Source organism: Gouania willdenowi (genome assembly GCF_900634775.1).
Source record: "Gouania willdenowi chromosome 24 unlocalized genomic scaffold, fGouWil2.1 scaffold_320_arrow_ctg1, whole genome shotgun sequence".
Lineage (NCBI taxonomy): Eukaryota > Metazoa > Chordata > Actinopteri > Blenniiformes > Gobiesocidae > Gouania > Gouania willdenowi.
The window spans coordinates 1,047,729-1,075,094 of NW_021144848.1; the positions used below are offsets into that span (position 1 = coordinate 1,047,729).

At 40.4% G+C, this 27,366-nt stretch overlaps 1 protein-coding gene and 1 long non-coding RNA gene across 2 annotated transcripts in view; one reads left to right on the plus strand and one right to left on the minus strand.

Moving 5' to 3' along the window:
- The window catches only part of nmbr (neuromedin B receptor), a 35,906-nt gene extending 11,305 nt beyond the window's left edge, over positions 1-24,601 (minus strand). Inside the window, exons 1-3 of the mRNA XM_028440476.1 lie at positions 23,981-24,601; positions 15,084-15,225; positions 10,715-10,930 (exon numbers count right to left, since the gene is read on the minus strand). Of these exons, the coding sequence (XP_028296277.1) occupies positions 10,715-10,930; positions 15,084-15,225; positions 23,981-24,381 (759 nt within the window). The 5' untranslated portion in view covers positions 24,382-24,601. The remainder of the gene's footprint in view (positions 1-10,714; positions 10,931-15,083; positions 15,226-23,980) is intronic.
- LOC114458181 (uncharacterized) lies at positions 1,930-26,401 on the plus strand. Its single transcript, XR_003672995.1, has 3 exons — positions 1,930-1,962; positions 9,052-9,054; positions 26,292-26,401. It is a non-coding gene; the product is annotated as an uncharacterized LOC114458181 (long non-coding RNA).
- The last annotated feature ends 965 nt before the right edge of the window (positions 26,402-27,366 follow it).

Sequence of the window (27,366 nt, forward strand, 5' to 3'; positions counted from 1 at the left end):
ATCAAGTCAACCTGTTACATTGTTTATCATTGAAGGCGTCTCAAATTAAAAGTGAACTTTATAATTTTCACAGATTTCATTGACATTTACAAGCGTTGGGAAAACTCCATGTTCCGTGATTTCTAGACAGCCCAAAAAAATGACATCACCACCTCCTTTCCTTCAGCCCGCCTTCATTCACACATACATGCTTTGTGGCTCCATACGCGTGGTGGGCGTGTCAGCAGCCTGGACCGGAGAATACGCGTTGGAGAGAAGTGCGTAACTGCAGGCGCGCAAAAAAGCGCAAGTCTAGACGGGAGAATAGAACCTTAAATGAGCACATGTTGATATTCTATTTGGTCACTTTCTCATTTAAAATGTTTTCAGAACTTTCAAAGTAAAGGTGGAGAATCAACAGAGACATTTAGCCTCAGTCATTCAGGTTTTTGTCCTTGTAGGGTCCAAATGCATCTTGGGAAACTTGGAAGTATACTTCAGTGGGAACGCTCATCAAGGTAATCATACATAGTAATCAGGAATTTTTCACAGCATAGGAGGATTGTGTGGCACGCGAGCGAGCACAACCGGCGTGGAAAATTTTGAAATGTACAACTCTCTGAGGGGCAAATTTAGTGACGTCAAGCTGGTGTTGGGTTTTTTTGTTGTTCTTTGTCTTTATTCCAGCCGTACTTTAACGCTAAAAGTTATTTGTTGTATTGGTGATGATGACTATATATATATATATATATATATATATATATATATATATATATATAGGTCCTTCACTAATAAATACTGTAGAGACAAGAAAACACATTTGTTTCAAAAGACTGATTCCAAGCCGCGCTTTTCAAATTTAAATGAGGTATTATGTGGGACCGGCAGTAATTTTGGAACAAACATACACGCGCGGAGGACATGCACACACACACACACACACACACACATGGAAGATGCGCACAATAGAGCTTTAATCGGACCTAAAAACGAAGCCCCGGCCCGAACCTGTTCAACCAGAATGAAGCCGATGTCTCTTTAAGCCCGAACATGTTTCAACCAGACGGTATTCACATCCGTGCACGGCGCCCATGTAGAATGATTCGTTGCAAGCTATTAACATGACGAGCAGTTTCATGTGTCACTACATACTACGTCTGTTTGAAGAACGCGGTTTATATTGGACAGTGGTTATGGTTACTGGTTTCGGTTATGGTTATGGTTATGGTTACTAATTATGGTTATGGTTATGGTTATGGTTATGGTTATGGTTATGGTTATGGTTACTAATTATGGTTATGGTTATGGTTATGGTTATGGTTACTAATTATGGTTATGGTTATGGTGCACACAGGCAGCATCGGGGGCAGCTAAGTGGGGGCAGGGGTCCTCGTGTAAAGACGGGAGCATCATAGTAAATTGCTGGTATCAAATAGACGGTGCGGCTGATGTGTGTGTTTCTGGGTTATTCAGATTTAAAAGTGAGTTCAAACAACACGTTCACGCCTGAAAGTCCCTTTTGTGTCCAAGTGTGCAACAATTATTACGACTGTACCGATTAAAAAAAAGTTAAAGAACAGAAAATCTGCCCTATGCTCCGTTTTCAGCAGCGTTGGGGGGATTTTCTGTTGTTTTTTTCTACCATCGCTCAGTGGGGGAGCAAAATTAAAACGTTGGGTGCCCCCAGGCCTACGCTCAACAGCGAGAACCCTGAGTATATAGTAGACAGTATATACTCATTGGGTTTGTAATGTGAGTGACATTTACAACACAGCCTGAGTCTTTCCTTAGTTTAGCTCGTGACGGAGTTCAGAGTGATGATGATATCAGCCTGTTTTTATTTGCCTATTATATTATTGGTAACTGAGTTATGGCCGTCGGCTGCTGTTGAAGCTCTACTATTAGTAGCAAAGCAGCAGCTGTTCCACATCCAGGCCAACCAATTAATTAACACACACACACACACACGCACACACACGCAGAGTTAATCCTTTGTGTGTTTTTAGACCAAACTCTTGTAATCCTTTAATTGTCTGTGAATGACGGATCAGGTGAAAGCTCTAGAAAACCGAACAGATTTGTCGTATTTTCCGCAGCAGAAACTTTCTGCTGTTAATCTACAGTCGTGATGATGAGCTCCTGTGGGAATCCTAATTACTGTTGGTGGAGAAAACACGTTATTAAATGTGAACAGCACGACTTCAGCACCGACCTTAAACCTTTGACGACAAACTGGCAATTACACAGTTTTATGGGGGGGAAAAAGTGTGAAATTAACAGAAATAAACACTGTAAAACCTTGCTGCTATTTCCCCTTTAAAATAAAAGCACAGGCTAAATTTTTCTCTTGAGCTGCTAACCTTAAAGGGCCCATGTTACGCTAAATGGACTTTTCTGTGCTTTAAACATCATAAAAGTGCTATTAGGGCTTCATACACATGTCCAAAGTGTTTTTTTCATTGATTCCCTCAATCATTAGTTAGAGGATGATTTGCTCCTTTCTTACTACAGGGTGAGTCCAAACACCTCGCTACAATTTGATGACGCGTTCCCACTTTGATGACGAATTTGACGTGGCACTAAGCTGGAGAAGCCACGCCTCTAGGATGCTCTGTGCCATGATTGACATGTAAACAGACACGCCCATGAAGGTGAGTATTTCAGCGTCCTTCGCACAGTGCTGTGTATGTATTTTCTACAGTCTATGTATGTACCGGTGAACGCCCCGCCCCCACGCTCTGTATCGTGTTTATAAAACAGCATGAGCTCGGCTACGGAGTGGGTGGGAGGAGGGTGGGCCGTCCTCTGGCCCTATGTCACCGTGCGGGGAGGAGGAAGTCAGTGTCCCATCTATAGACACGCCCACTCATGAGTATGCATAAGTAGGCCACAAATCAGCCTGTTTGTAGAGTTGCTCAGAAAGTGACTTTTCAGAGGCTAAAACTCTAGGGAAAATAAACCTCAAATATTATGTTTTTGGGGTTCTTAACAAATGGAGATGATGGTGATAAATAACATGATATGGGACTTTTTTTTTTAGAACTCAATTTTTATTAAGATTTATAACATTGTACAATACAATCACATTTATCACACTATATACTGTAAGTGCATGCCAATACTATACAGAAACTATTGTACAAATAATCAGACAAAATACATATATACCAGAACATTACAACAAAGACAAAACAAAAACAAACATCCACACTATGCTCATCTTTTTAAGATAGCAAATCCATCATGGGACTCCATCTTTTAATGAACAACTCTTTCTGAAGCCTCAGAGAATAAGTAATTTCTTCCATCCGATAAATTTCTCTCACTTTCTCAATCCAATTAGAATAAGTAGGTGGGTCCGACTGCAGCCACTTGATGGTGATACATTTGAGTGCAGCTGTCAGCAGAATTCTTAGCAGATATTTTCTGCTATTTCCTACAAACCCATCAGGAATTGTACCTAAAATAGCCACTTGTGGCTCTCTAGAAAATGGTTGACCGAATACTGTGTTGAGGGCAGTGAAGACATTATTCCAAAAAGGACTAATCTTTGGACAAGTCCAAAAAATATGAGTATGACTCCCAAGCTCAGTACTACAATTTCGCCAACAAGTATCAGGATTTACTGGATTCATTTTTGAAGTTATTTCTGGTGTCCTGAAGTATCTTGTTAATATTTTCCATTTAAACTCTCTCCACGAACTGGAGTTGGTCACCAGGTGTGCTTCGGAGCAGATTTCATCCCACCTCTCCTCAGTAATTTCAGTGCCAATCTCAGCCTCCCACTTTATCCTTATATTAGATATATTGTTTGTATTCAAATTTAGAAAAGCCTTGTAAAAATGATTGATAGTCTTTAGAGGTTGATTACCTTGTTGTATTTTCATAAGAATAGCCTCAACAGGTGATGGTTCTAACACTTTTACCCATTCTTTATGTTTTGTCAAAAAGCTTCTTAATTGTAGATATCGAAAGAAATCCGAGGAGGGAAGCCGAAACTGACCCCTTAATTGTTCAAATGACTTCAAACAACCATTATGCACAAGATGATGGAGTTTGCTAAGACCAGAAGTTGACCAAGTTTTAAAGCCCATATCGATGGTAGACGGGGCAAAGCCTTGGAGGGAAGAAACATCAGAAAGGGCTGAAATTTCTTTTGGCAAGCCAAACGACTGCTTTATTTTACGCCAGATCTTTAGTGTGATCATGGTCCATTCACCCATTCGAATATCTTTAAATGGAATGTCAGAGAAAGGGAGAGCCTCTAACGGTCTGCTACACAAACTTTTTTCAATATCGAGCCAACGGGTATCAGACAAGTCCTGCATCCACACAATCAGGGGTCTCATTTGAGCTGCCCAAAAATAGTGTTTAAGATTAGGGACAGCAAGTCCCCCTCGAGATTTTGATACTTTTAGAGTTTGCCATTTGATCCTAGGTCGTTTGCATTGCCATATAAATTTGGAAAACATCTTGTCTACCTCATCAAAAACAGAATTTGGAATATTTATCGGCAGCATTTGAAAGAGGTATAAGAGTCGTGGTAGCACATTCATACGAATACTTTCTATTCGACCTAAGAGAGATAGAGGCAGGGCTGTCCATCGTTCCAGGTCTTTTTTAATTTTCCCTATTATCACCTTGTAGTTTGTATTATACAGATCAATTAGTGATGGAGGAATTTGAATGCCCAAGTATTTAATACCATCTTTAGGCCATTTAAAGCCACTCTGGTCTTTAACGGTTTGTGATATATTTCCTACAATATCCATTGCCAGTGTTTTATCAATATTGACTTTATAGCCTGAAAGATAACCATAATTACTGATTAGGTCCTTAAGATGGGGAATTGTTGCTTTTGGATTGGAGATATATAATAGTATGTCATCAGCATAAATCGATAACTTATGTTGTTGACCATTTATTGAAAATCCCTGGATATCATTGTCGTCTCTAATTAACTGTGCTAAAGGTTCAATACTTATATTGAACAGCAGGGGCGACAGTGAGCAACCCTGACGACAGCCACGTTCCAGTGTGAATCTGTTAGACATTGTTCCATTCACTTTTACTGCAGCCAATGGGTTAGAATATAAAATCTGTATCCATTTAATGAAATTTGGGCCAAATTGAAATCTTTCCAGTGTGTGTCTTAAGTACTGCCAGGACACACGGTCGAATGCTTTTTGGGCATCTAGAGACAATATCATAGCTTCTTCTTGTTTCGTTTTTGAATAGGACATCAAATTCAAAAGCCTACGAACATTGTCCCCATAGTGTCTTCCTGTCATGAATCCTGTTTGGTCTGGATGTATCACCTCTGTAATAATTTTACTGAGACGTTTGGCTAATATCGCTGTAAGAATACGTAAGTCGGTGTTCAGTAATGATATTGGTCTGTAGGATTGACAAATTGTCGGATCTTTTCCCTCCTTATGTATTACAACAATTGAAGCATCATTCCAGGAAGGCGCCATGGTTTCGGTTTGCAATGCATGTTGGTAAGCCCTTAACAATAGGGGAGTCACTTTTTCCTTATATAGTTTATAGAATTCATTAATGAAGCCGTCTGGGCCTGGACTTTTATTACTTTTTAAATTTGATATCACCTGTTTAACTTCCTGTTCTTGGATTGGTTCATCTAATTGTGTTGCTAATGATCCAGGGAGAGTTTTTATCTGGATACTCTTTAAAAAATCTGATATTAAATTGTCATCGTTACATGTGTCATTATTTTTATAAAGAGATTTATAAAAATTTGCAAAGCAGTCTGCAATTTGGCCTGGTTTAGTAATTATTTTTTGATCGCATTTTAATTTTTGGACTATGCTTGAAGACTGCTGTTTCTTAAGCCTAATCGCCAATAGTCTACTTGCCCTATTGCCATTTTCATAGTACTTTTGTTTAGTAAATCTTAAATTACCCTCTATTTTTTCAGTGACCAGGCTGTCAAGGTCTCTGCGTAATGATTTAAGCTCACTGAGCACATCCGCAGCTCGTGTCCTTTTATGTTGTTGTTCTAACAGACGTATACGGTTTTCCAATTCACACTGTCTAGCCTCTTTTTTCTTTTTCTTGGCACTCGCAAATGATATTATTCGACCTCTGATATAAGCCTTAGCACAATCCCACAAAATGAGGGGTGACATTCCAGGTGTAGTATTTATCTCCAAATAGGTCTCCAGTTCAGTGTTTATAAAATTACAGAATTCCTTATCATTTAAAAGTGAGGCATTCAATCTCCAGTGTTTAATTTTTGGTAACTGTCCCAAGTTCCATGTTACTACTAAAGGTGCATGATCAGATAGGGTAATTGGAAAAATTTCAGTGTTTTCTATTCTATGTAATTCAGTTTTAGAGGTGAAAAAAAGGTCTATTCTGGAGTATGATGAGTGCCTGTGTGAATAAAACGTAAAATCTCTCGTCCGAGGGAACTTATTTCTCCAGACATCTATTAGACCGAGTTCTGTTGAAAGTTGTTTTAAAGCTTTGCTCATTTGAGAGACAGGGCTTTTGGAGCTAGTCTGTCTATCAATGTGTGGCGACATGACACAATTAAAGTCCCCTCCTAACAGTAATATACCTGAGCTCTTTTGGAGCACAACATTGAAAATATTATGTATAAAGTTTGGCTCGTCCTCATTAGGAGCATAAATGTTGAAAAGGGAGACCAGTACACCATCAATAACTCCATTAACTAAAATATACCTCCCTTCTGGATCTTTATGAATGGTCAATGGAGTGAAATTCACCTGCCTATGCACTAAAATAGCAACACCTCTTTTCGCCAGACCGATGAGAGGAATAAAATACCTGGTCCGCCCAGGACCTCTTTAACTTGTCATGCTCAACATCAGACAGGTGTGTTTCCTGCAGGTATGCAATATGACAATTATACTTTTTTAACTGACCAAGAATTTTCTTTCGTTTTACAGGACTATGGATTCCTTTAATATTATAGCTTATTACTCTGAGAGCATCCATTTTTGAAAATTAAATAAAATCAGAGAGAGTTCCTTCAGTATAGTTATTCCTATACCAGCACAATGTTGTTTGCATAGTGTAACATAACAAAAAAAACAAAAAACAAAAAAACAAACTAGAAACATGAACAAAAAAAATATTTGCATTTTTTTCCCCTTTAAACGATCCCCGGGGAACAGTGGGATCTGAACAGGGACAACAACAAACAGTCTCACAAACCCCCTGAGCATGTATCCAAACAGCTTCCATTATTGTGTACAATAAAAGCGGACACGTTATGATTCAGGGTAAACGGCTGAGCGAGTGGTCCTGGCACCTCTAAACACGTGCGCGCACGCAATAGGTTGAACTACCAACAAATAACAATGTGTATAGTCCAGGCTCCTGCACAGTTTGTTGAAAATTAGACACATCTGAACATAGTAATCATACAGCGCTTTGCGTTACCTCGTGACAGTCACATGTCTTCATCTGCTGATTGAAGGATGTTTCCTTTAACATAGTCCATGGCTTCAGCAGCATCCACAAACTCCCTTTCCACGTTGTTGTGAGTAACGCGGAATTTTGCCGGAAAGATGATCCCGTAGCGAACTCCAGGTCTGTTGCGGAGCATCTTCCTGACATCGGTGAAGGCGGCCCGAGCTTTTACGACGCTGGAGGTGTAGTCCGGGAATATAGCGATGGGGTTAGCTTTGTAGACAAGTTTGCCTCCGCTGCTGCGTGCTCTCCTCAGGATGTCCGCGGCGTCTCTCTCACTGCTCAGTCTAGCGATGATGGCGCGCGGTTTTTCACCCGGCTTCCATTGAACCAGACCACGGTGGGAGCGCTCCACACACACCTCCCTGTCGAGCCGAAACACTTCTTTTAGGAGTGAGGAGACAGCCTCCGGTGTGCTGGATCCCTTGAGCTCAGCCACACCAATAATCCGGATATTACATCTTCTCATTCGCCCCTCTAAATCCTCACACTTGTCTGTAACCACCTTCATTTCTTTTTGGAGAGTAGACACAGTTCCTCGCATTGCCACCATCTCATCAGACCAGGTGGACATGCCATCCTCAACACTTCTGACGTTAGCTTTCACCTGCTCCAGCTCCGCTCGAATGGCGGCGGTGTTGCTGTTAATCTCGGTCTTTACGTCCTGTATTTCCCTTTTCAGTGATTCGAAATGGTCAGCCATGGCGTCTTTAATTTCTTGTTTGATAATGGTGGAAATATCCTGCCGTATGGAGACCAGGATGTCCGTTTTGATTGCCGTTGCGTCCATGCTATGCTTCGGAGGAGTAGCAGGCTTTGGCATCTCCTTCTCGGCGGTGCTGTTTGAACTTTTTCCCCCGGCTGCACTGGACCTTGTGTTCGACGAGGCCTCGTATTTAAACTTTCGCAGATTAGCGGCCATAAAAGCACCTATGACCAACTCTTTGATGTGTTGTCGATGGTAATACCATTTAAGGAGGTTTTAGAAAATAAATTGGTAACTTAAGTGTCCTTTAAGTATGAAATTTAAGCAGAAATGTGCAAGAGCTCTGAGCAGTGCGTCTTTATTCCATCGAGCTCGCTAGCGCCCCCCGATATGGGACTTTTAAAGCAGGGGATTGAAACTAATTTCTGTTCAGGGGTAAAATAAAAATTAGTTTTTAGTACATTTTTAACAACAATACCCTCCTCCAATTTTGCAATTCCACATGTACACAACTATATATAAATCAATTACAGTCATCTTAGTTCATAAAGCTACTGAACACTTCTCTGCATTTGTCTATGGGACTCCACATACCACGTGGATTTGTCATAACTAAAATTTGAATTTGTTTTTTTACAATGAATTTGTTTTTCTTTCTGCAACTTTTGTCCTCATGTAAAATTTCTTTCCCGGACAAATTGTAACAGTGTTCATTCAAAAATTGTATTTGCTAATAATCTCTCTTTCCGTCAATTTGAATTTGAAATTCTGCAAATTTATCTTTCGAATGAATTTGTCCTTTTGTGAATTTTCCACTTTCGGGTACAGTTGGGGGTTTGCAGTCTCTGGAACCTTCATTTTGGGGGTCGCGGGCTGAAAAGGTTTAGAACTGGTCTGAGGGACAGCACGTGTGAGTGTGTAGCTCAGCTTTTCATGCTGTTCTGAGAAGTAGCAAAAGCAGCGACTCCTAAAACAAGTGTTTTAATACAAAATAATAAAATATATTGTTATAGGTAATATTATAATTTGTATTCAATATTGCTAAAATAGAACAAACTCAATTTGAGTTGATGTTAATGTAGGTTAATCAGTGATAGCTAAACTTCTATGGTGAATATTCAATAGAAAATATCCATGTTGTTGAGATTTTTCAAATAATCAATCGTAAACGTGAATATTTGATTCTTTCTTTAGTCCTTTCTCATATTGAACACATTAAGTACACAAATGTTCTGTAATTTTCATTAAAAATGCTTGAAAAAGCCTCCAGATTTGTAAAAATATAGTTAAAAAAGGTAATTCTGGTGCACAGCTGAACATACACTGGGCTGTTCCTCCCTCACTTTCACATTAATGCGTCACTCAGCACTGCTTTCATGCTGCTGCCGCGGTAACCAGCGATGCATCTGCAGAAGAAGAGGCCGTGAGTTATTGGGGATGTGGTGACGCTTTGACCTGCAGCAGGACAACAGTTCATATCACAGAGTGAGGTTCTCTGAGGACAGCCAGAGCAGCTCACGTGTCCAATGGCTTTATGTTTTGATGAATCAATGTTCTGTTTCAGCTCATTAGTCACTTTGAAAGGTTTCTTTCAAGGCAAAAAATCAAAGTAAGGCACATCACAATATTTGTGTCTTATATGGTATTATTCCTCTCAAATGATTTGGAAGATAATTTCCAAGATTTCAACATTTAAGAGCAAAAGCTGAAGCTGAGAGGTTGATTTCCACGACCACGAAGCAAAGATGGAAACCAGGTGTAACTTCATTCCAGTTCTTTTTGAATAATATATCATGGTTTCATTTATTCAGTCAACTTTTTTTCACTAAATGTACTTTGATTTCCTGATACGTTTTTTTAATGTCAACTGCCAGTCTTCTTCTGAGGCATCTGCTGATCGTTTTGATATAGTCTTTGACTTCCATGTATAAAATTACAGTAAGTTTTTTTTGAATATGTTAAGGTTTCATTTATTCCAACAACTTTTGATCTCCTGACATGTTTCGACTGTCTACTGCCAGTCTTCTTCAGAGGCGCCTGCTGATTGCTTTGATGTATCCTTGACTTCCACGTAACAACTCCAGCAAGTTTTTTTTTTGTCTTCCTTTTGAATAATATGTTATGGTTTCATTTATTTATACAACTTTTTGTTCAGGAAATTTACTTTGATCTCCTAGCATGTTTCGACTGTCAAATGCCAGACTTCTTCAGAGGCGTCTGCTGATTGCTTTGATGTGTCATTGACCTACGCGTAATAATTCCAGCAAGTTGTTTTGGAACATGTTATGGTTTCATTTATTCCGACAACTTATTTTCAGGAAATTTACTTTGATCTCCTGACATGTTTCGACTATCAACTGCCAGTCTTCTTCAAAGGCATCTGCTGATTGCTTTGCCCTTGACTTCTGTGTAATAATTCCAGAAAGTTGTTTTGGAATTAGTTAAGGTTTCATTTATTTCAATAACTTTTTGTTCAGGAAATTTACTTTGATCTCCTGACATGTTTCGACTGTCAACTGCCAGTCTTCTTCAGAGGCGTCTGCTGATCTGACAGAAATAAATTCTTACCTGTCTCCTGCTGTGGTCGCTGATCTCTCCCGGCATGTCGTGGGCGCTCCTGATGAGCGTGCGGGCAATGTGGTAGTAATACACGGAGATGATGGCCAGAGGAATCAGGAAGTAAACCAAGAAGATCATCACAGAGTGGATCTTTGGGTGCATGGGGTCAGACAGCGGGTACGGGACGCAGTTGACGAAGGAGACGTTCATGTTGTCTCTGTGACCCTGGAGAAAGAAACGGTGAAGGAAACAATACAGTGACATGACAGGAGAATGACAGCGGAGGAAAAAGGAACAAAACAACTGACCATGAGAGCAGAGGAAGGCCAATAAAACAGAGACGATGCACCAAAAACAACAAGACAAATAGTGGGGATGGATGGAAGAAAAAAGGAGCAATAATAATAATAATAATATTTTTTTAAATGCAAAAATAATTACAACGGCCGATTAGAGCCACATTTTTTGGATCAACGTTGTAATATTTCAAGAATAAAGTCATAATTTTATTAGATTAACGTCGTAATATTTCAAAATTAAAGTTATCTTCTGAGTCATTTCGTGTATTTTTGTTGTCGTTTTGCGTTATTTGGAGTCATTTTGTGTATTACTGTTGTCAGTTTTGTGTTTTTTTTAGTGTTTTTTTTCTAATCTTTTATTGCATTTTTCTGCAATGTTGTAATTCTTAGTATTTTGAATGTATTCTTGCTTTTATTTTGTGTATTTTTCTGCCATTTTTTACATTTACTTTTGAGGCCACATAAAATTAGATCAAGGGTCGCTAGTTGCCCATGTGCAGTTATCTCCCCACTAATAACCAGTAGGTCACAATGTATGGACAACCCTGATCAGGATCTGATCCAGATTAAATTTGGTGGGATAACTGAAGAACCAACTGAGTCAAATGTAATAAAGATTGGTCAATTACAAACCAAGATATGAATTTTTGAAATTTCACCAATGATAAAAGATAGGGATTTGATCTGGAATCAGTATATTAATCCAGATCACCAAAACTTTAATGGAATCTACCATGGCATAAGGCACGCGTGTCAAACTCGAGGCCCGGGGATCAAATCCAGCCCTTTAGCACATCCATTTCAGCCCGCGTCAGAAAGCAAAAAAGTCAGAGAAACCATAAATACTTACAGTATGTACAGCTGTAAATGTCTCCAAATTAATACACAAATTCAATGAAACGCCACAATATTAGCAGGGCTCACATTTTCCCCACGCTTATATCACATGGCAGTCCTTTTTAATCTCAAATTGTAAAAAGAACTTTAAATCTTTGCCAAATCCTGCAGTTTTCTTCAAAATATTCAACAAAATTTCCCCAAATTACATAAAAATGGGTCACAAAATCAAATAAATTCAATTCTGCATTGAATGATATGTCACTTATTGCTCTGATATTATCGGTGCCGTACATATTTTATCATTTATTTATACGTGGAAGTGCAAACTAGAGCAAAATAATGATTACATTTTTTATTTTCCCGTCTTAAATCTGCGGCCCACTTAAGATAAACTGCTCCGTATTTGGCCCCTGAACTAAAATTATTTATTTATTAAGGTCTGTCTTTGTTAATAATTTGTCAAAAGCCAGTAAGCACTGACGTAATCCTGCTAACAAACAAACACTGGTGAAAATATGAAATCTTTGGTGAAGGTATGAGAAACTATAGGTTATTTACATAACCTTGGTTATAATATGTAATATGAGTGAGATGTCTCACTATGGGACATACGCCTCCACGTCATATCACAGAAGCTCTTTCTCATAAAGCCAACCCTGATTGGCTGGTGAAATGTATTCATCTACGACAGGTAGTCCCACCTACTATAAGTAGAGTGGGCGGAGAATACATTGGCATTCAATAAGCAAACCTCTTCTCTCTCTCACACTTTGTAAGACATCTCACTCATATTACTGTTATGTTCTGTTGGGTCTTTGTTTATTCTGAGTCTTGTCTGTGTTTCAGGTGTTCCTGCTTGTGGCTCCACCTCCCAGTGATGTCTGTGTGTAATGTCAGGTTCGTTGTCTCCCTCTTCGTGTACATTTGTGTATGGCAGAGATGGACCTGGCTGAAAGGACTTCATATTGGCAGAGCTACCTTCTGGAGGCCAGGGAAGATCTGTTGTATGGATGGGAGGACGAGCCTGTTAGGGATCCCTACTGGGGAACTCGACTGGCTTTGGGAGGACCCCGGAGCCTACAACGAGGTAGAGGTCGGTCGAGAAGAAAGGGCCAACTCCGCCTGTCCCGTCTTCGCCCGGCCCGCCGGAGGTCTTCCCGCCTGCCTCGTCTGAGCGCTCTTCGCCGGAGGTCTTCTCGCCTGCCTCGTCTGAGCCCTCTTCGCCGGAGGTCTTCCCGTCTGCCTCGTCTGAGCGCTCTTCGCCCGGCCCGCCGGAGGTCTTCCCGTCTGCCTCGCCGGCTCCGCCTCATGGGAGGCCGCCGGACTCCTGGTCCCCTGCTTCGCCGGCTCCGCCTCATGGGAGGCCGCCGGACTCCTGGTCCCCTGCTTCGCCGGCTCCGCCTCATGGGAGGCCGCCGGACTCCTGGTCCCCTGCCTCGCCGGCTCCGCCTCATGGGAGGTCGCCGGACTCCTGGTCCAGTTTCGCCTGCCCGGCCTCATGGGAGGCTGCCTTGACGGGGTTTCGACCCTCCTCCGGGCCCCCGTCCACCCACCCGGGTTTGGTTTTTGGGGTGGTTTGAATTTTGTTTTTAGGAGCGTTTGGAACCCGCTCCTTAAAGGGGGGGTTATGTTATGTTCTGTTGGGTCTTTGTTTATTCTGAGTCTTGTCTGTGTTTCAGGTGTTCCTGCTTGTGGCTCCACCTCCCAGTGATGTCTGTGTGTAATGTCAGGTTCGTTGTCTCCCTCTTCGTGTACATTTGTGTCTGGTCTTGCTCACTGTTCCTGCTCCCCTGTTTTCGGATTTTAGTTTGGATTTTGGAATTTGCTTTAAAGAATAAACATGGACTGGTTCCACGAACGCTACTCGTCTATCCTGCCTCCATCTCTCCTTGCATTTGGGTCCACACCCACACCGGACCGTGACAATTACTCAGAGAACCAGGGTTATGTAAATAACCTAGAGTTCATAACATTCGTTTCAATGTCTCACTATGGGATATAGTAGCTCCCGTATTGCAGACAAGCTCATCACATGCTACACCAGCCTGCAGGGCAGCACCGTACCGAGCACCGTGCCACATACGGAGCGGGAACATCCAGACAGTAAAAATCAGACAAAAGTGAAGGGCGAGCACAAATATCCTCCCCTGAACAAGGCCCAGGAAGTTTCTAAACCTCGAGTTGAACGTCAAACCAGGAGTAAGAGCCACCCTGAGACAGAAATCACTCTTTTGTTTAACAATGAGAGGGTTTCCACCCGTAAAACATGGGCTGGCTCTCCCAACCTATCTCCTCCTCTTGGGGGAGAGAGTGGAGCATTTCTGTTTTACGTCCTGCTCTTCCTTGGGGGCCAGAGTGACTGCGGAGACCCCACTGTCCTTTGCTCGGGGGGGCACAGTGTTTTATTTGCTGTGCCCCCAGCCTTCAGCTTGTGTGTGACAGCGGGCACACTTTATTTATGGTGAACTATGTGTGTGAAATATACGCGCTTTTGGACACTTTTGAGAAGGGCAACAGCCAAACCTCCATTGAAGACGTCCATTCCTCCCGGTAGCCTTTGGGACGAGCTGTGGCAGCGGGGAGGCGGAGGCGTGGGAGACACTCAGGTGCACGTTCGAAGCAACACAGGCGGAGTTGGAGAACAGGGGAACATCCAGCTGCATCATCGGAGAAGCGCGTTTTTTAGGCCGCTCTCTTCCTTTTTCAGACCTGGGTGTGCTTCGCAGGCTATGCAGGCTGTGAACTTACATATAGCATTTAGCATAGCGCGGTTACGTCCAAAGGCAGCTCTCTACGCTGCCTTTGAACGCAAATGGTTGTCATCTTGGGGACCTGACTGCTCATGCGCAAACAAGTAAAAACACGCAATGTGAAAAGAGGCAGAGGAGCAACGTGCCTTTGTGAGGGGGCGTGGCCTCCCTCTGCCTTACAGCGGAGTGAAACTGTGCAGCTGTTCCAGGAAATAGCGCTGTTTAGTAATTTGGGCTATGAAACGTACAAAATGCGGACACTTTCAAACCTATAGGTACTGTAGGCTATTGGAAATGGAAAAATAAATGATTCATAATTATATTATAATTAAGCCAAAAAATGAAAATATCAATTCACCCTTGGGTAGGCACTGCCTACCTTGCCTACCCTGACTGCGCGTCACTGCCCCATAGTGAGATATCGGAATAAATCTTATGAAAGAGAACAATGATGGACAGATGGACGGACAGATGGTTGGATGGTGTCACCTGCATGGAGACGACCTGTGAGAAGACGGCCTCAGGAACAGCCAATAGGATGGACAACAGCCAGATGGACACGGCTTTCAGACACGTCCAGAACACAGCGCTGGACGTCTGGATGTCCATAGGGTTCACGATGGCCTTGTACCTGATGCACACAGAGACTCTCGTTATAAACACATGCACACACTCCATATAAACACATGCACACAGAGACTCTCGTTATAAACACATGCACACACTCCATATAAACACATGCACACGCACATGCACACACTCCATATAAACACATGCACACACTCCATATAAACACATTAACACGCACATGCACACATTCCATATAAACACATGCACACAGAGACTCTCGTTATAAACACATGCACACACTCCATATAAACACATGCACACACTCCATATAAACACATGCACACGCACATGCACACATTCCATATAAACACATGCACACACTCCATATAAACACATGCACACACTCCATATAAACACATGCACACGCACATGCACACACTCCATATAAACACATGCACACACTCCATATAAACACATTAACACGCACATGCACACATTCCATATAAACACATGCACACAGAGACTCTCGTTATAAACACATGCACACACTCCATATAAACACATGCACACACTCCATATAAACACATGCACACGCACATGCACACATTCCATATAAACACATGCACACGCTCCATATAAACACATGCACACGCTCCATATAAACACATGCACACACTCCATATAAACACATGCACACACAGTGTGGTTTAAGGCAGTCAAAAGCAGCCACAACATGGTTTTGATTGCAAGCTGTATCTGCTCAGATATCACAAAAACTGATGAAAAATCAGGAAAAATGACAAACACTCGTCAAAAATCAGGAAAAATCACCTAACCATTAATCAGAAATCAGCAAAAATCACCTTCACACAGATAAAGAATCAGCAAAAACCTAAACACTAATTAGAAATCTGGAAAAATCTCCTTAACACTAATAAAAATCAAGAATAATCACCTAAACACAAGCAGAAATCAGGTAATATCACAAGCATTAATCAGGAAGCACCAAGCTCCCAGAGTGCATTGCTGCAGTGCATTTATTTATCGAACAAAGACAGTTTAATCTAACCCTGAAATCTGAACACGACTTGAAACAATGAAGACATGTATCTATTAATAACAGGGCGAGCTTGTCTGAAAGAAGACATAAATCATCCAATAATGAACCCGTCTGTTTCTCGTGACAGCTTTGACTTCTTTGTTACAGCTCATGAAAAACTCTTCTTTGGACAATGAGTGACTGTGAAAGGAAGCGTCCATGCTACACTGCTAATTATGCTTAGTATGTTATCATCGCGCTGCATTTATAAATCCTCATTAGACGAGAAGACGAGCGACTGGTCTGCAGCGTCTGTTCCTACAGACACTCTGACAGGTTTCAATAAAACGACTTTAGCTCAACATGTCTGATTAACTTTGCTGCTTTAACCTGAGTTTCTTCACTGTGCGAAGAATAAATGACTATTTTATATGACAATAAACTTTATGAGGAGTTTGTGAATCCCTGAAGAGTGAAAATCTCCTTAAAAACATAAAAAGTAATGTATTTTATCCCCCTTTACCCTGCATCCGTAACCATGGCGACCCCTGGAAACTTTGTGATCTCAGCGGGCAGCAGGATTGTCATTTTAGCACAGCCTGGATGGAATGGCCCTCATTACGATGACGGAAAGTGAGCTCCCGAGAGGAAGGTGGTGATCTAGAAGTGCACCAAACACTCCTCTTTAGGTCTGTGAAGGCACCATTAAAGCACTCCTCTCCATAGGGTCATTTCACCACAGGATCAACTCCAGCACAGAGAAAACAATCCCACCAACAACGACCACAATGTTCTCCTCAGCTCAGCTTTGAATTTATTTGTTTGTTTTTTTCACACCTGCAAGATTATTTTGTTCCATCTTTCACGATGAGACGACCTTCAGTCCTCGGTCTTTGTTTACACGTTTTTTGTCACTCGCGTTGAACTTTTCTTACATAATAATTTTCCTTTTTTTTTTTTTAATGAAAAGTTTGCTTTTGCTGCATAAAATGTTTTTGCCCATTATTCGTCTTTCCTCATGCAATTTTTATTTATTTTATTTTTTTTTTTTTACAATGAATGATCATTTTTAATGCTAAATTTGTGTTTGTCTTTACCATAAATGTGTCTCTGCTTTGCTTGTGCAAAGTTTATTTGCTTGTGTAAAACTTGTCTTTACATTCAACTGTTCTCTGCTTGTGCAAAATGTATCTTTACAGTTCATTTGTTTTGGCTTCTTCATAATGTGTCTTTGCTTGTGCAATATTTGTCTTTATAGTGAATGAGTTTTTACTTCTTTACAATAAATTTGTCTTTTTAAAATGTTTCTTTGTTTGTGCAAAATTTGTTCTTGTGTAAATTTTCTTCAAAAATGTGTCTTTGCAGAGTCTCTCTGTTTCTGTGCAGAATTTGTCTTTCTTGGAACAAATTTGATCCTCTTGCTGAATTTCTAGATGCTGACACAACGTGCTTCAACCGACATGAGAAGTTCTCTGTGACTCCTGGAGGAAATCACACCATTCCATCGTTTCATCATCAGAGGTATGAGACGTACTCTTCCTGCTGATGTTATTTCCACACAAGAATCACATATCTGTTGGGTTGGTTTTTTTCCCCAGTTAGCGACCACATGGACTCTCTACCTTAACTGAGTTATTTCACAGACCAATTAGAGGCTCTGGAGACCTTCTCACCACCCAGAGAGCTCATTACCTAGCCTGTGATTGGTCAGCTACAGGAGGAGGAGGCTGGCTTCTCTCCTGAGGTGTGATTTTACTCGTAATGTGCTGATATTGGTGTAATTATTTACTTTGCACACACACACACACACACACACACACACACAATAGTGTTCTTTATTTCCTGTACTTCAGGTGAGGATTTCATGGTGCAGACCTTCTAGACCTTTGCCATTTCCACTGGGTAATTTATTCTCATCATATATTAACCCTGACAAGAAAGGCAGAAGGAAGTGGGTCTAAAAGCACCGACGTGCACCTTGTCTTCCTCCTCCTCGCTGTCCGTGCACGTGCACTATAAGGAGGATGTGAAAGCGATTCCATGACGATGGAGCTGCTGGCATGTAAAGGTCAATCAGTGGATTTAGGTAGAAATGTGTTCTGATTGTTTAGCTTCAGCTGCAGAATGACACGTGACCTTTTACGCACGCACACACACTTTTTTCCCACATGTGAGCAGTGTAAATGACTCTAATGAAGCTTTGTTTGTGCTAAAACACGTGTCCAACTCAAGGCCCGGGGGCCACCTCGGTCCCATTAGAGCATCAAAGTCGGCCCGCTCGAGAAAGGAAAAATGACAGAAAAAACGTGAAACATTTTGTAAATTATCATCTAATTCAGTTGTAGATATCTCAGCCCCTCCCAATGCAAAAATTCCACTGAAACTCACAACGTTTGCAGAGTTCAGTTTTCCAAAATTTCCAAAAATCTGTCAAATTTGCATTCAAAAACGATAGAAAAATGTACAAAACAATGTTGAAAATACAAAAAATTTTGAAATTATTCACAAAAAGAGACAAAACAACAAAGAAATACACAGAATGTGGGTAAAATATACAAAACGACAAGAAATCCACAATGTTTGCAGAGCTCAGTTTTCCGCAGCAGTCATTTTTCATTTAAATTTTTCCAAAATCTGGCAAATTTTCATTCAAAAATGATATAAAAATTTACAAAATTACAACAAAAATACAGAAAATAACAATGAAAATACAAAAAATGCTGAAATTATTTACAGAGATAAAATAACTTAAAGAAATACACCAAATGTGGGTAAAATATACAAAACGACAACAAATCCACAATCTGAAATTGTTGAGAGAATCCTGAATTATTCCAAAATATAGCAAATTTTAAATTTCCCCAAATTTCCAAAACCAGGTAAATTTCAGTGAAGATTCTGCAGCGACTGATATACTCACATACTTTATCATTTATATATCATTTATATGTGCAAGTGCAAACCAGGAAACAGTAATGTAATCAGAGGGTTGCCGGTTCAAACCTCACCTGTGCCATCACTGTGGGATGTTGAGCAAGTCCCTTAACCACAAACTGCTCCTCAGGGACGGGACAAATTTCATATATGCATAACAACATACTGTAAATATGACCAATAAAGGCAAAAAAGCCCAATCGAATTAATTTAATTAATGTTAACTTTGCTTTTTTTTCCAACCTAAAGTCTGTGGCCCACTTAAGCTCAAACGGGTCCGTATTTGGCCCCTGACCTAAAATGAGTTTGACATCATTGTGTTAGAATAACTATGTTTTATTTTGGAGGTGTCTACATTAACTTTTTACTTTATTTTATTTTTGGAACCAAAGATTAATTAATTGATTGATTGACTGAGAGACAGAAAAATTAAAAACACCTAAAAACAAATAATCTAAATGATCCATCCATCCATCCATCCATCCATCCATCCATCCATCCATCCATCCATCTATGCATCCATCCATCCAGCCATCCATCTATGCATCCATCCATCCATGCAACCATGCATCCGTGCATCCATCCATCCATCTGTGCATCCATCCATCCGTGCATCCATCCATCTATCCATGCATCCATCCATACATCCATCCATCCATCCATCCATCCGTGCGTCCATCCATCATCCACTCATCTATGCATCCATCCATCATCCATCATCCATCCATCTATCTATCTATCCATCCATCCATCCATCCGTGCATCCATCCATCCATCCATCCATCCATCCATCCATTCATCCATCCATCCATCCATCCATCATCCACTCATCTATGCATCCATCCATCCATCCATCCGTCCGTGCATCAATCCATTTATCCTTCCATCCATCCATTTGTCCCTTCATGCATCCATCCATCTATGCATCCATCCATCTATCCATCCATCCATCCATCCATCATCCACTCATCTATGCATCCATCCATCCATCCATCCATCCATTTGTCCATTCATGCATCCATCCATCTATGCATCCATCCATCCATCCATCCATCCATTTGTCTATTCATGCATCCATCCATCTATGCATCCTACACACTGATACACTGTCACTGTGATCACTTCAGGTTCTCTGACGTTCTTGTTCTCCAACATGAGACAAAGTGCGAGAACCGTGAAGGGCGTCGTCTCTGTGATGCACAGAAACCCAGGATCCCTAATAACCAATGAGACGCTGTGTGACCGATCATTAAACGCTCCTTTGATTACTAAGAAATGACTTATTACCCGTCTAATGCCGTATGAAATATTTATCCCACGCTGACTCACTCACTCCCCTCACCGTTTATTCACATGGTCACTTCAGTCCGAACACGAAGCGAGGATCAACAGCAGGGAAAAGAAAAGGTTGTGTTAATGTAAAGTGGAGCTGACAGCTGGGGGTCCCTCAGGGGCCACTCAGAGACTCAGTCTGTGAGTGACCACGACATTTATAAAACCGTGGCGTCCTCCATCAGGTTTTAGACTGAAAGGTTAACAGGATAGTTTAGCTCAAAGACAAATGTGTCTCTGGAAGAGGAATGAAGGCGAGCTCCGCCCACTAATGATGATCAACGCTCCACCGTACAATGCCGACTAAGGAAAACCAATCAATCACTGAGATCAATAAGAATTCCTTATATTACAATTTCATGTTTGTGTCGTTTACTTTTATTGTTTCACTGTTTGTGTTTTTACACAAAACATTTGCATCTGGATTCAAACCATGACTCGGCAACAAGATGTGTGCCAAACCATGAGGCAGCATAAGACGTGTATCCAAATCATGAGTCACAAAGATTTGTCTCCAAACTTTGACTCGGCAACACAAATTGTGTCAAAACCATGACTCGGCAACAAGACGTTTCCAAACTTTGACTTAGCAACAAGAATTGTCTAAACCATGACTCAGCAACAAGATGTTTCCAAACTTTGACTTAGCAACAAGAATTGTCTAAACCATGACTCAGCAACAAGATTTGTGTCCATACTTGGACTCAGCAACAATATGTGTCCATATCATGACTCAGCAACTAGATGTGTGTACATGCTGAACCAAAACGTGTCCAAACCATGACTAAACAACAATTATTGTGTCCAAACCATGTCTCAGCAATAAGACGTACCCAAACCATGACTCTGCAACAAGAAATGTGTCAAAACTTTGAATCAGCCAAAACACTTCTGTTCAAACCATGACTCATCAACGAGACTTGTGTCCAAATCATGACCCAGCAACAAGATTTGTGTGTAAATCCTGACTCAACAACAAGAATTGTGCCCAGACCATGACTCAGCAACAAGACTTGCATCTAAACCATGTCTCAGCACCAATATTGTGCCAAAACTGCGAATCAGCAACAAGACTTTTGCTCAAACAGTGACTCAGCAACAATACAGCCATACAACACAGTGAAATGTCACACTGGGTAGCTGTCCTTACGAGAGTGAAAGAAAGTGTAAACTTTAAAGAGCTCTGATTGGTCAGAGAGGTGTCGTAATGAGTCAGCAGATGAAGAACAGGTCGTGGTCAGAGTGAATCATGTTATTTGTGAATGATCGACAGTGCACGTCATGTTCTCTGTCTGAATGACGCCATGATGTATTTTCTGCAGCTGATGCAGACGAAGCTTCAGGCGTTTCGTAGGATTCAGACGCAGCAGCTCAGAGAAATTCATCATTTCTTTTCAAGCTTTTCAGACTTTGAAAGACAGAAACATCAACGTTTGTTCTTTGAAAAACCTGTGTTTTCACAACAGTCTGTAATACTGTTGAACTTGATCATACCATACCTGCACTCAACTCCCTACTTTACTGCACCAATGTTTCCTTCTAATTATGATCATGTCTTTGTTTTACTAAAATTTTATTTTTTACATTTCTGCATGTTTTGTGCGTACGTTAAAGGTGTTTTTTGTCATTATGTGCGTCTTTCGGCCAATTTATGTGTATTCTTTGAATAATTCTATGTATTTTTGTTGTTATATTGTGTGTTTTAAAGTCATATAGTTGTCATTTTTCCCATACCAAAACCTTTTTTTTTCATAAATGTTCATTAATACAGTTGACTCAAACAATGTATTACATAATTTATAATAATAATGATCATAATTTATCATTATCATCCTTCCCAGCCTTGCTTCTTTTCCCTGCATCAAAGTCTATATAATCTCTATTAATCCTCCTTCAGACAGTGGATGATTTAATCATAATCATAATCAATGCACTTGTCTCTGCATTCAGCTCCGTTTCTCTTCACCTCCATCGTCTACAAACCAAGTGCACAGCGAGACAACAGCTGCATGGACAGGATGTCGTTAAAAACTCAGACAATATCTAACGAGTTGGTTTTAAGGTATAATTTGGCGCCCTCTTGTGGTCACAGTAAATACAACATTGACAATGGAGACTTTTAAAAAGGGGTTTCTCTAGTGTTGTATGAATGAAATCTAAACTATCCATGACTTTAAGAGTGATTGAATGATGAGATCAATATGATTGAATTAATTCTGTTCCTGCCTCTCGTTTGAGTCAACTTTAATATCTGAAATTTATTAACAATGATTTTTGTAAAGAAAAAATGCCAACTCTGAAATAACTCAGAAAAACTAAAAAGAACAGCAAAAATAGACTAAATAAGTCTAAAAACACATTATGACAACAAATACATAGAGATACACAAAGAAATGCCCAAAAATTTGACAAAAAATTACACAAAAAACAAGAAAATCACACGAAATGACAAAATAACATAAAAACACAAATAATGACTAAAAAAACACAAAATAACAGAAACATATACAAAATTTCAGATGATTATATCGAGACTATGATGCAAGGAAAACAAGCAAAGTCATTAAAAGATGTACGCTAAACAACAAAAACACACACAAGCTGAGAAAAACACAGAATTCGCTTCAGAAAAAAGGTTTACAACAAAATGAAAGAAATAAAAATGAAAGACAAACACATAAAAATGTAACAAAAACTCACAAACCATTTGTTCTTTCATGTAAAAATGCTCAGATTGGTCAATATTTTAAATGATTTGACCATCAGATATAACCACGTTTGTTGCCCTGCTCTCATTAAAGTTGCCCATGGTTACTCATCACCTTAAACAGGCGTTCTCAACTTTGGGGTCAGGACCCCATTTGGGGTCGCAAGACACTGAGAGGGGGTCTCCAGATGCCTTCAAGAAACTAATAATATTTTCTGAGCAATTTGAGCTTATTTTGACCCTTTTCTGCAACTACACCAATCTTGCCATATTTTAACCTATTTTCGTCACTTTTTTGTTCCTTTTAATACATTTTTGTGACATTACTCCCATTTCTGCCACTTCTCCTTCAAATTTCAATGCCTTTTCTGCACATTTTTTTGACTTTCAAAACATTTTCAGCACTCATAAACCCTTTTCAACCACTTTTCCACCTAATGTCTTGTTGACCCTTTATTGTTAACCTCTTTTCACCATATTTCATGCTTATTTTTGCCAATTTATATCTTTAAGATGACAATATACTATGGCACAAATAATAAACGTTCCTGGATAACAGTGGATATTGTTCAGATGAATAAATAAATGTGGTTATCACAGATTCATAGAACAATGGACCATCATTTTACTGACTTTATGGATGGACCCCAAAAATCTCTCCCCTTTATTCCTCCTTATAGATGGTCCTGTCTCCACATGACTGTTCTTGTCTATGTTTAACCACCTTCAACAGTGGGGGTCTCCACTCTCTAGGACCTTTATCTTGGGGGGTCTCAGGTGTGCGTCTCCACCTATCACTCCTACCTGTCCGCGCTGAGAGCCGTGAGCGTGAACACGGACACACCGACGGATGTGAGCTGTATGGCGGGGATGAGCTTGCACGCCGCCTCTCCGAACACCCACTCCTCTGAGAAGTACCGGAAGGCGTCCACGGGCACGCAGGTGAGCAGCAGCAGCAGGTCTCCCACCGCCAGGCTGGAGATGAAGATGTTGGGCACGCTGCGCATGGCGCTGTTGGTGATGAAGATCTTCACCAGCGTCACGTTGCCCAGCAGACCCACAGTGACGATCAGGATGTACACCGAGGTCATGACGCAGCGCACGGCCAGGTGCACCGTCTCCCCTCCGTCCGAGGACGCCCACCAGCCGGGTTCGTCCGTGTTGTTGGGACCGGTGGACGCACCGGGGAGCAGATCGTCCTCCATGGCACGCGTTGCGGTGGGTTTATCCAGAGGAGAGTCCGTGCGTAAAGACGCAGCAACCGGTGCGGGTTCCACTCAAATCCACCGACCTGGAGAAGTTTCTACAACCACTGCTGGTGTGGGGTCTGATCATCAGACACGGATCGGATTATCCAAGTCGGATCTGGTCATCAGGGTCTGATCCGATCATCGGGGTCTGATTGGATCAGAGGAGGAGAGGAAGAAAAACGCGCTGTAGCACCAAGAAAAGAGAAGGAGGAGGAAGATGAAGATGAGGATGATGATGAGAGCCACTGCTGATTCTCTCTCTGTCTGAGATGTTTCTCCTTACACTGTGCATGAACACAAAATATGAAATAAATGTTAAATACCGACACGATGCATTCATTTCCATTTCATTTCAACCTCTTTTTTTTTTTTAATTTTAAATGAAAAAGGGGCTTTATTTAAATTATAAAATTATTGTAGATGAATAATAATAATAATACGTCAAAGTAATGTATGTGTGTGTGTGTGTGTGTGTGTGTGTGTGTGTGTGTGTGTGTGTGTGTGTGTGTGTGTGTGTGTGTGTGTGTGTGTGTGTAAATGATGAGGGGAACATGGAAAATGAAGTGATAATAACCTCCTGTTGTTAGAGGTGAGAATTGCTGCTCATGTGCGTCAACAAAACACCTTCAAAATAAAAGCATGAACTCTCAAACGAAGCTTCTTATGAAAGAAACCTGTAGACCCTGTGATCCTTTACAAATACTCACACTCACACGTCTCTTTCCTCTCCTTATTTTCTCACTATTCATCCTTTCAGCCTTTTTCCTTCACATCCTCCATCACTTCACTGTCAGTGTCTGTGCTCACACCTGAGATTCTGTCTGTCGACCTACTTCATGAATGCTCACCCTCTGCTCTGAGTCACCGTTCATGGCTATATGCGTGCGTGAAGGTGTGCACAGTGCTCAGCCATGGTGATTGGTTCCTGTTGTCGTTCCTTGGAGACCCTCCACAGGTCAGCGGGGTTTAACCAACCACTCAAAACGAATACTGTGCATTTGTGATTCATTCAAGGAGCAAATATTCACACACATGATGAGGTGGAACCATCATTCTGCATGTACCTGTTTCAGAGTATATAGATCAGTGGTTACCCAATCTTTTCAGCCCCCAACCCCCAAAATAAACAGACATGAACATTGAAGAACAGTCATGTGGAGACAGGACCATCTATAAGGGGGAATAAAGGGGAGAGATTTTTGGGGTCCATCCATAAAGTCAGTAAAATGATGGTCCATTGTTCTATGAATCTGTGATAACCACATTTATTTATTCATCTGAATAATATCCACTGTTATCCAGGAACGTTAATTATCATTTGGGCCATAGTATATAGTCATCTTAAAGACGTAAATTATTGTTTTTACCACAAATGATGAAAAAGGTGGTGAAATTGGATTTTAAAAAGCACAGAAATTGGTTGTAAGTTGAAGTGGCCAAAAACTGGCCAAAATAAGCATGAAATATGGTGAAAAGAGGTTAAAAATGACAATAATGGGTCAACATATGTGACATTAGGTGGAAAGAGTTAAAAAATGTGCAGTAAAGGCATTGAAATTTGATGAAGTGGCAGAAATGGGAGTAATGTAGCAAAAATGCACGAAAAAAAAGCAAAACATGTCAAGAAAAAGTGATGAAAATAGGTCAAAATATGGCAAGAAAAAGGGTAGAAATGAGCAAAAATGGGCTCAAATTGTTCAAAAAATGTCCTTAGCTTCTTGAAGGCATCTGGCAAACCCCTCCTAGTGTCTCACTAACCTCAGGTTGAGAACATCTGTACCAGGCTCCATCCATTAGTTTCTGTTTCATCATCTTAAAAAAAATGTAGACAATTCATTCTTCTTTTAAATTCACTTAAAATATAGGCAAGGCAAATGTGTTTGTATAACGCATTTCACGCACAAGGCAACTCAACGTGCTTTACATGATCAAAAACAGAAAGCGTTCAACAGCCTAAAATCAATAAGAACATCAAAATCATCAGTAAAAACATTTAAAATCATCAACAAACACATCACATCAACAACAACATGACCAAAAATCTCCCCTTCAATCATACACAGTCGAGAAAAATAGTGTTTTATAAAAAGTTCCCCAGAAAAAAATAAATGTAAGTGCTCTCTGTAAATGTTTTCTTTTCTTTTGAAAAATCTATCTTAGTTGTATATTTAAAAAAAATGTTCTATAAGTATAAAATCTATATAAAAGTCATTATCATTATAAAGGGTTTTCATCAACGTCACTTTCTGGGCAGTAACCCAGATGTGCGGCCATGTTGGAGGGAAGCAGATGTTGACACTACATGTTGGAGGCTCACAGAGATGTACTGTGTGATGGATAAATCACAGAAAAGCTCCTCAAAATACATTATAGATGCAAAGGCGTACAGGGAAGGACTTGGTCTGTAGGAAAGAACGCGATATTTGGGAAAAATACGGTTTATTGGTGGTGCAGATCCATACGAGTCGAGATCAATGACGACCCAGAGAGTCTTCCAACTATTATGTATCCTGATATCATCAATAGTAACTAGGGATGTAACGATTCACTCAACTCCGGATACGATTCGATTCACGATACTGGGTTCAAGATACGATTCTCTCACGATTTTTTCATTTACAAAATGGGACTGTAGACAAATTTTTTTTTTGGGAAAAAAACTAGAAAATACTGTATTATTTTCCTTATATTTTTCATTGTCAAAGGAATTCCTTGATAAACTATTCAAAACAATGCAATTTAACTCAAAATAAATCTTGAATTAAATAAATAAAGGAATAATACGAATGAAAATGAAGCCTATTAATTTAAATTCTGGTTCTATAATAAACAATGCAAAACTACATAATAGTTCTTTTTCTTTTAAAAGTGCAACTGAAAATGTATTTTGTGCCTTAACAATTGGACTTTAAAAAAAAAAAAACCGTCATTGCACTGATT